Here is a 10561-nt window from a genome sequence, read left to right as displayed (position 1 = left end):
TGTTTGCAGCTTGCCTGGAGGGTGAGGGGGCTGCGGAGCGGGGCGGCCCGGAGCCGAAGTTCCCGTGTCCTCTTGCCATGTGGGAGCTTGGACACTGCGATCCCAAGAAATGCACGGGCAGGAAACTGGCCCGAACAGGGCTGCTCCAGACCCTGCGCCTCCGCCAGAGATTCCCAGGCCTCGTCCTGAGTCCTCTGGCTACCGACTACGTCTCTCCAGCTGACAGGTGGGTGCTCCTCGGTGAGGCCCATACCCCGGTGACCTTGCTGCCTGTTCGCAAAGCCCGCGGAGGTGCAGGCCGTGAGGAAGAACCCTTCGTTCAAGTGCTGGCATATTCGGGAGAACATTTTAACCACCGATTCATGGCCAAAACTGTGCTACAGAGTAAATGTGACCTTCCTGTTACATTGCATTGCTGAATGAACATGAGAAACAGAGCCATTTTATTAAATCATATTAACGTTTTTACACAGCTGGTATGAGGTGAAAAAAGCATCTGCAGATCCCAGTGAGAAATCCAAGTATGTTGTTTGTAGGTTAATTTGTTCAGAATCATGGGCCTGGAAGCTGCTGTATCTTATGATTCCACATTCAAGTTCTTCGGCTAGGCAATACTATGTATTAACTAGAAAACTTATTTGAGGGAAATGGTGAGAATTTTTTTCAAATGTGCCTGTGGCATTTTTATAAAGATGTATTTACTCAGAGGAGAGATTAGTCTTGAAAAGCTAGCGGAGAACCTAAATCTGAACTTTGGTGTACTTTTAAGAATGTGAATATTACTATTAACCACAGTCTTCTGCCACATTTTTAAACCTAGAATTTTGCATTTTCAGCTTGAAACGTATGGATAAACCTTTTTTGCCACATGCCTGGTTGGAAGAAAAGCAAGTTGTTATTCTTTCTCATTGCATCTGTATTTTAGATCATTGTAAAAAGTATGCTTTTTGATTGACAAAAGGCTGGGTTGTATGCAAATTTGTTGCCAGTATAAAGTGGCAATTGTAATTCTCGCTTTAACTTACTTTATCAATACAATTATAACAATTTTTCAAATACAATGATTTTTTTTTCAGGCATGTCATTGCTCAGAGTGGAATTGCAGTCATAGATTGCTCATGGGCCAAATTAGAAGAAACTCCCTTTAAGAGAATGAGAGGAAGTCATCTCCGGCTGCTGCCTTACCTGGTGGCTGCAAATCCTGTAAACTATGGTCGGCCATGCAAGCTGTCCTGCGTGGAAGCTTTTGCTGCTGCTTTTTGCATTGTTGGTAGGCCGTAATGTGTCTGATGTAAAAAAATGCTACCAGCAATTCTTAAATCCTTAATAAATCAGAAGACATGATCTGTGATAGAACAAATTAACGCTGTCCTACTGGTCCTCACATTGTTGAGTTTGGAATCAGATTGTCTAGCTTTCTTCCCAAGTACTTGTATCTGGTAGCATCGAGGTATCTGTGGGATGTTCATGTCAGCTACTAAACAGGACATATAAGCCAATGATCCTGTTTTTTGTCAAGATGGCACTTAATGTTATGAAAGTTTAAAAAAAAAAAAAAAGCCAGAGAAGGTGGCCTTTGCTGCACCTTTGTGTTAATGAGTGGTAACAGCTCCCTGTTAACAGGGTGGGTTCTGGTTAAGAACAAAAGAAATTACCCCCTCTTGAGATGTTTTGCAAACTCATTACAGAACTTTCTTGACAATTGAGAAACATGCTCTACTATACTGCAGACAAATCTTACCCTTCTGAAAATATTCTATGTACAGCTGCTGTCTTACTGAAGGACTGTGGGAGCTAGACCTTGAATCATTCATTACCTGTACAAAATCTTTTTATATAAACTCTCACTAAACGACTATGAATTTCTCTTGGATTCAGTTAGGTATTTCAAATTTGACTGAAATTTGAAAAGGTTTTTAATATTTTTAAAAGTCTGAATCCCTGAACACTGAAAAAATGCTGGCAAATATCTCATTATTGTAGTGATACATATGTATATACTGAACTTAGAAACGTGTGAGATGAGTGAAATCTCACACTGAAAAAGAAAACTGATCACTTATTTTCTGTTTTAGGATTCCCAGACCTAGCTGTCATTCTTCTAAGGAAATTTAAATGGGGTAAGGCATTTATTGACTTGAACAAAAATCTCTTGGAAAAATATGCAGCCTGTCATTGCCAGGAAGAAGTGCTGAGAGTTGAAAAGGACTTTTTAGCCAGTGTCCAAGAAAGAAAAGAAGAAGAAATAGGTAAGAGAAAAACACAGACACACCATACACCCCTTTTTCCTCACTAGTTTCCTTACACTTTTTTCCTTTAATCTCATTAAAATATTGGCAAGGTAGAATAAGAGCTTTGTTGAGATGTGTTGTTCTGTCTTGATACTATGTATTACTATTATAAGTAAGTTTGCCTATTTTTTCAACTCAAAAAAGATGAAAATGGCTAAAGCATTAATTTAATGCATATAGTAGTACAGTCACAGCTGAACTATGGAGCAGCTACCCTGGTTAAATTAAGGATATCTAAGAACTAAGGAGTAAAAATAAAACATGATGCTTCTTCATTTATGTACAGGTGTTGAAAGCAGAGTACAAGTAAAAAGACTAGTAATTAAGGAGGACTGTTAAGAAAAATACAAGCATACAGTCCAGCAGCAAGTTAGTTATACCTAAACCTCAGAAGGACCTTTAATGGACGTGTTTAGATAGTCCCTAATCAAGATGTTTAAAATCAGACCTAAAGATAACAAAAATAGCTTGTAAGTAGTACAGAAGTTTATTTGTGAAATCTTAATGGTATGCCAGTATTTCAGGCTATACTCACAGGTGAGTGCTTGTTCCCATTCAAGACAGCACAAAAAACCCCAAATCAAATGATCAAGAACACACAAAGAGAGATGCTCGTAACTAGTAACTTCCTTTCACAGTGGTTAAGTCTCATAAAAATAGGCCAGGGGATCACACTCTAAGGAGATGGTAGACAGCCCCTGGTTTCTCTGAACTTTGATCTCTTTGCCATGACATGCTAGGCTGAATGAAATCATCCTGTTGTTTGGTAGAAGCCCAACTACTGTTACATTAAACTGAAGACAGTTCCTAAGGGGCAACACTGCCCCGCCAAATAAAGCAGACTTCCACCCACAGTCCTATGTATTTTCTGGATGGACTATAGTATCAAAGCTGTCATACCTTGTTTGACTTTCCTGAGGTAACAGTTATCCCCAGCTGTGCAAGCCAAACAAAATCTAGCCCTACCCTCACTCGGCAAGAGTTAAACCTGGACAGCTACTATACTTCACTTTTCAGTAGACATGAACTAACCAGATAGCCCTTTTAGAACAAAATCATTCTGAGAACATCCATGTTTTCTTACCAAAAGCTTTAGAAACCTATGCCTAGAGTCTGACTACCCTTGAAGAGCTACTGAACTCCTTGGTGGGGGAGAGGTACAAAGGGGATGGAAGAGAGTAAAAAGACTAGAACTAGGGGGGGGAAAGGGGCAGGACTTACTTGGCAGATGTTTCTCACCTCCCCTGGTTTCTGACCAAACAACTACAGTAAACTTACTGGAGAGCTGAAACAGAATTCTTATGCTTTTCCCTCCATGCCAATAATCTCTTAAAATTAAAGCGAAGGCAGACCATTAAAATACGCTTTCTTCACCAATGTGTGCATTTTCCCCTTCTTTTTCCAGATCCATTTGATGTTGACTCAGGAAAAGAATTTTCTAATCCCAACAGACCAATCAGTTTTCCAGGGTAATGAAATTTAATTTAAATACTGGGGGTTTTTTTTAGTTATAAGTTGTTTGTGCTTTTATAACCTGAAAAATGTTTCCAGACTTGCACAAAGTAATGAAGAATCTGAGGACAGTGTGAGCACTCCAGACGATGCCACTGAAAGCAGTGATGAGAGCAGTCCAGAAGATGATGGTAAAGTTGCTGCAACAACAGACAATAAATCAACTATCTGAAAAGTAGAAAACAACAACAAAAAAAAACCCTAAAATACCCACATACCACAAGAACATTAAAAAAACCCCCCAACAATCCCTTGTAACATCTTGTATAAAGGTGTTTTCTTGTTAACAGTATGGCTTGTTCACCTGTTACTTGGTGCTTAGCAAATGCCTTCCTTTAGGTGAACCTCAGGCTATATGTGGGTCTACAAGTGTATTTATGCACATAAAGGCTTTAGGTTATTTAACTTTTAGATAATTGTTTATGGAATGCTAATTATTATGTAAAGAGCCTGAAGCTTAGTTACAAGTTAAAAAAAAAAAAATCAATGTGTCTGGAAAGTAGTTCATAGGGATTATATTTACTGAATAGTGCATTAAGTAAACCTTTCTAACTTCTGGGCTGTATTTCAACTGGAAGACATGATTTTTTTGCAGGCTTGAACCTGCCATATGTATTTCAACTACTTCATCTAGTGTAAACTGACTATCTAAGCTTAAAAGAAAAAGATGCTTCCTGGAATTGTTTTAAACATCTCAGTATATCTTTTCAGTAACTTTACATGCCATTTTTTAAAATTTACTCTGATAGACAGTCCTAAGCAACATAAAATGTCTTAGCACTTTATATTCAGAACTGTACCATAAAATTTCAGATAACACTTTCAGCAACACTATCTGCTTGCATACTCATTCCTTGGAGTGGCACTCTCCAGAGTCAGAAATACACATTGTCCGCCCTTAAAGATTTGAGTTACTTTCATCAGCACTGGTATCTTAAGTTCATTTTTCCACAGTGAAAGTGCAGCTGTTAGCAGTTGTTTTATGTACATTTAAATAGAATGCTCTTAAGAGTTTCAAGCAACCAACTGTAACTTACTTAAAGCTAAGCTTCACCAACACTTCAGTGGAATTGGAGATACTGAGGACAATTCATAGTGTTACCTTCACATATACAAGTTCAAGTCAGCAAGATTTAGTGGTACAACTATTCCATTTCCCTTTTAAAAAGAAAAAAAGAAGCCCAAGTAACTGACAGGGAATCCTTAACTCAAGTTTGTCAGTCACTCACTTTCTTACCCCAAGGATATGAAGTCTCCCAAATCAGCTTTCTAACGAGGATTTCTAGATAGTGACAAGAAAGCAATCCTATACAAACAATTTTTGAAGGACTGAGAATAATATGAAGGTGTTAGCTATTCTAATTTGGGGGAATGCTCTTATGTTATGAAAGCTATTGTAACCAAATGCAGATAAGCAGAATAGATCTGAGAACAGGGCTGTATCACACTTAAAATAACTTAAGTCTCTAGCAGTAGCACTTTTAATAAAAAAGCACTGAAAAAGATACAGCTCAAATGGAACAAAGCTTTTTACACTTCATTTGTTTTGCAGAATGATTTTGACTAAAAAAAATACAATTAAAGCAGTGAAAGTTTAATAGAGGGCATATCAGCTTGACATACATGAAAATAACTTAAATAAACTGATTTCCTTTACAGAAGGAAACTATAATTGCAGAGCACGTCCTTTTCCTAAGAGCTATATACATTGACACATGGAAGAAGGCACAGAAGTGTTTCTGATAAACAAGTACCATTTAAAATCCCCAGCTGCCATAGGTCCCCTTGCATTCCTTGGATAACTTCTATTATTGTTTGTACCAGTCTAATGCTTGTGTTATTGTGGTCACACCAGTACGTTGATCCCATTACACACAATAAGCAATTGGTTTCTAGCTAGTCAGAATACTGTAAGCTGTTTAAGGAACTGATCAAAGTTGAATAGCTGCAGTTAGCACTCAGGGCCCAAAGAAGGGACACATTCATGTACGGGGTGGAGGCAGGAAAAAGAAATGAAGGCAACATCTAAACAACAGGTTAAGTGCAGCATCACAGGTCTTAAAAACAGGACTTGCACTGAGTTGTGTTCTGAGCCATTTAAATGGCAGTCTTTTAATAATCTCAATGAAGATAAATGAAACAAAGCCCTTTATATAAACAGTTTATTTACTCTAAACAGCAACACAGACAGAACGCCATATAAACACAAAGGAAGTGATGCAGAATAAGAGTGCTGGCTGACTTTGGATCTCAGAGGCTCTTAAGCAATAACAACCTAGTTTCTGAAAGATAGAAAAACAAATTCAGGGAGGGAAGGGGGTGGAGGGCATGATTTTTTTTTTTTCCATACAGCCAGCTGGAGGCTAAATATAGTTTTAACATTTTAAAGCATGCCTGCATCAGATAGCAAAGTAACTAGAGATACTAGTGAATTTATAGAAGTATAAAAGTTTATAATTTTACAGCAGTTGAAATACTGACATCAATATTAAAATAAAAGCAAGTTTTACATAACAATCAAAAATACAAAAGACTGAAGGAAGAGACCCTGTATGAAAAAACGGGGGGCAATTCAGCAAATTTAGAACTGTATACAAGTGGCGAATATGGAAAATGGCACACATACAACCCCCTCCCCTAAGTGGATATTAATTGTACATAGCAACATTAGATTTTGCAAAAGTTTTGTAAACAAGTTCTTGCCAAACCAATCCCTTCCTTTTTAAGAAGCTGCATGACAGACGCTTATGATGGTGCAAACTTCTTGGCTTGTGCTCGAACCCTCTTTTCATATTCCACTCTGTTTTGGCTGAATAGAAGAGAGAGAAAGGGTAATTACAGCTTGAGAAATCAGAGGCCATATTATAGAGTTATTGTGCTTCTATTTCTCTTCAGTATGAAACTAAGTCATTACTGAAGGCAAACCCATTAGATAGGAATTCACTGAACACCACAATGTATTAAAGGCTTTTCTACACCATTACTCTGATAATTTCCTTTGGAGGGAAGTAGGGTACTATTTAACTAGGTACTTCCCAAAGTTCCTCTGTTGTCAAATGATTGAACTCTCTGACTTCATACCATACCAGTCTATAAACAGGTTTGCGCTTGCTCTTTCTCAAGGCCAGCTGTACCTTATGTGCAAGCATTCTTATTCATCTGAACCTAAGTTTTCCACTCCCCACATTAAGACCTGAGGTCATTAACAATAAATTCCAGTGTCCTAACACCACAAAGTGGTTGATCAGAGCAATTCACTAACCTAACAGTTGGTGGACTTCATCTGATTTTAAAAGTATTGTCTTTACTGCTTTGGGGAGAGAGGGAAAGTGCTCTTTAAGAAATGGGAAAATAGTAACAGTACGGTAGTTTCAGCCTTTATCACTGCAGACCATGACTCAGAGTTAGGTTTATCCTAACCTTCAACTGAAAAAAAAAAAAAAAACAAAAAAAAACCCAAAACAAATTTGCTCAACATTTTGAAAAAAACACTACAGTTCACCAAGTCTAGCTTACTTGCTATGGATTGATTAAAACCAACTATTTCAAGGAACTATGACCAGTCATTAAGCCTCAGACTCAACACAAAAGCGCAAATTCTTTGTTTTCTGTTCTTGGGCCAACAAGGGATGGTAGTAGCTTAGTAGAGCATCCATTTACATTCAACACCGTATTTCGTATTAGCTGTCAGAAGTGTCAGTCAAGAGCTAAACAAAAATTGGTTACCATTACTCTTGTGCCAAAGGTAGTTTACAGTGACAGCTGTGCAGTAAACTTAACTTACTTTCAGCCATGAAGGCTTGCTGCAGTAAAAAAAAAAAAAAAAAAAAAAGCAGCAAATTATATCCTCAGAAGTTGACAGTTTGGGGGGGAAGAAGAAATGAAGCCAATTTTGGTCATATCCAATGAACAATTACCAGCAAACAGACTGAAGATATTCTAGTTTCTTCTCATAAACAAACTTACAAACTTTATTCTAAAATTTTTCTTTATGTTATATTGCACGTGAGGATACTACCTAGCTGTGGAGTCTCACACCCTCAGAATCCACACAAAAGAATGCCTGCGTAGTAGACTCTGAATGCCTACAGCTGAGGAAGTAGGTTAACACTTTAAGAGTGCTAAAGTTACAGAGCACAGCACCAAAGCTGAGGATGAGTAACAAGTACTGTTATTTTGAATACAAAGTGTATTCTTGACATTTCTTGACATTTATCAACTTGACTAAAAGGCATCTATTTGAATAGCACTGCATCTTCCCCAGTATTTATCAACTATGCCAAATTACAGAGGCATACACAATCCTGCTCTGTTGAGCTGCTGCTACCAGTAAATCATTAAGTAGTAAGAGGGACACACTCTGAGACTGCAGAAATACAGTAACCCATCTGAAATACCATGCATGTCCAAAAGACATTAAGATGATAAATGGGAGACTATATATATTTGAAATAACAAAACACATGTAATAGTTTATTCTCAATAGATTTTTTTTTTTCTAGAAGCACTTACAATAAAGCAGAAACAAGACTAGCGAAGACTGGTTTTATACATATATGTGTGGGAAGTGATAAAAATATAAAACACACAGACTATTTATACATGTATAAAACTATGTTATTCCTGCCCCATATTCCCTCAGAGTGGCTTTTTTTTTTTTTTAAATAAAGAGAAAAAAAGAGGGGGAGGCCTGCTTCATCATTACTGGCTCCCAAAGGTGCTGCCTACAACTGTAGCCACCTAACTTTCCTCCGTATGCACTCAATCCCATCAGGTCTTCAGTAGATACTTAAAAAATACCATTGAGTGAAGCCTTTAATTAAATCCAAGATGCACTATTCATCCCTATATTTCCTTTTCACTAAGATCTTATAATGGACATTTTTTACATAGCTTGCATAAGAAGTCTCATAGACTTGTTCTTCTGTCCAGAATGGTAATTCCACATTTCCATCTTGGTCATTATTTCAGTAGCTGTTAGTACCAAAAGCATTTGTTTAAAGTGTTTTGCTCCCCTAAAGATTATAGATCAGCCATCCATTTTTAATAGTGGGAAAATTTTAAGATTAAGCCTAAAAAAAAAAAAAAAAGTACTTTTTAGCTCACAAATCATGATTTTTCCTAACCAATGCAAACTTCATTCTGCTAAAGCTCCAAGTTTTATGTACTTTTTAACTTATTCTTTTGGGAGATCTAGTTTTCACAAAATGCTGTGTATTTCCTACAGCAATCACAGAAGTTCTCCTTTATCCTTCAGGCACAAATGCTTATAGGTACCCACTACTGAACAGAATTAAGTTACTCCTATACTGATAAATGAGACTTTGACACCTAATTCAGTCTCCTCTATTACCGGTCTCATGAAATCATTATGCTTCATGACTACTACTCAACCTTTAGGGGAAAGGATTCTATGTTGAGCTAGAACCAGGATGAGAATCATGGTCTACCTGAAAGAGTCTTCACACTTTAATGCTGTTGTGATGTTATTAAAAGCTCCACTAGCCTATTAACTGTGAAGTTACTGTTTTGTTCAAGTTTAGCACAAGCCAGGCATCTCCACAGGACACAGCCATGAAGGTAAAAAAATTCACCTGATAATTCCTAAAAATATTTGCATGCTATAGTATAAGTAACAGACAGCTGTAGGCAATATGACAGCTTTCAAGCTGATATGCAGATACTTGCCAGTAAATTGTGTAAGCCTCTGCTTGAGCTGGGTCTTGAATATTTGGTTCATTTAGAAGTTCTTGTATTCCTAACAAGATCTGTGGAAAAAGGAATAGAAGTAACATAGGCATGGATATTACTAAGAGACACTGAAATTAAAACAAAACAAAACAAAACAACCACCTTACAAACCTTAGACCTGTGTAGAAACACAGTTAACATCTTACATGAGATAAGCAAACAAAGCAAATAAAAGGGCTAAGAATATGTCTTAAGTACATTTAATGACCTGTTTAATTGTGATTGCTGGCCTCCAGTCCTTATCCTCCTCTAAGATGGAGAGACACACTGTGCCTGAAGGATACACGTTTGGGTGGAATAATGGTGGCTCAAATTTACCTGAGGAAGAAGAGAAAATTACTTGCATGCAGCGCTAAGATCAGAGAGTTGGTTTAGAACAGTGGGGAAAAAAACCCCAGAACACTAAATTGGCCAAAGATACCCCACCCCACGTGAAAAATTCACACAGATTTCTAGAGGTATTAATACTGGTTTTCTTCTTGGCTCAGCCTGCACCTAAAGCAGGAACTCCATCACATCTGTGGTCTCAATCCAGGCAATTGAGACCAGTAATGTAACCAGTAATCTTTTGTTTCAGGAATAGAAACTGACAAAATAGTTTGTAGTAGCTTTGTGATAAAGACCTTTTTAAACCAATCCTGTCTTTATGACCTCACATGCTACTACTATATGAAGGAAAGATACTGCCCTTCACTCTTCACTTTAAAATAATGAGTGTTCCATACAAGGAAGACTTAAGTTTCTAGCATTTTTTCAGTTTCACTTTTCCTTTATGTGTAATCAAGATACACTGAAAAGAGGAACCAACTTTAAGTTACAAGACTGACTGAAGGAGTAGGCTTGTGCAGCTCTCCTGCCACTCAAATCTATATTCTGGCATTTCTTTAATCTTTAAAGGACTTAAATGCAACAGCCACCATCTTGAGTAATGTAATGAACACTTGTTTAGCAATATATGAAATATCTACGTGTTAGTACAGTTTTCTAATCCACCTGGCATCACAAGT

General features: G+C 37.4%; 2 protein-coding genes across 2 annotated transcripts in view; one reads left to right on the top strand and one right to left on the bottom strand.

Annotated features, from left to right (window-relative positions):
* The first annotated feature begins 14 nt into the window (after positions 1–14).
* Positions 15–3982, top strand: TSR3 (TSR3 ribosome maturation factor). The gene is given in 6 exon segments (XM_010171340.2): positions 15–226; positions 1077–1270; positions 2076–2249; positions 3697–3760; positions 3843–3935; positions 3937–3982. Coding segments are annotated over 6 exon segments (720 nt in total). The 5' UTR covers positions 15–77.
* Positions 3983–5948: 1966 nt separating this feature from the next.
* Positions 5949–10561, bottom strand: part of UBE2I (ubiquitin conjugating enzyme E2 I) — an 11028-nt gene continuing 6415 nt past the window's right edge. The window contains exons 4-6 of the mRNA XM_010171339.1: positions 9763–9872; positions 9492–9571; positions 5949–6612 (exon numbers count right to left, since the gene is read on the bottom strand). Of these exons, the coding sequence (XP_010169641.1) occupies positions 6549–6612; positions 9492–9571; positions 9763–9872 (254 nt within the window). The 3' untranslated portion in view covers positions 5949–6548. The remainder of the gene's footprint in view (positions 6613–9491; positions 9572–9762; positions 9873–10561) is intronic.

This window comes from Antrostomus carolinensis, unplaced genomic scaffold (genome assembly GCF_000700745.2).
Source record: "Antrostomus carolinensis isolate BGI_N321 unplaced genomic scaffold, ASM70074v2 scaffold25627, whole genome shotgun sequence".
Lineage (NCBI taxonomy): Eukaryota > Metazoa > Chordata > Aves > Caprimulgiformes > Caprimulgidae > Antrostomus > Antrostomus carolinensis.
Note: the sequence above shows the minus strand (reverse complement) of the source record. Positions and strands in the feature narration are given on the sequence as shown.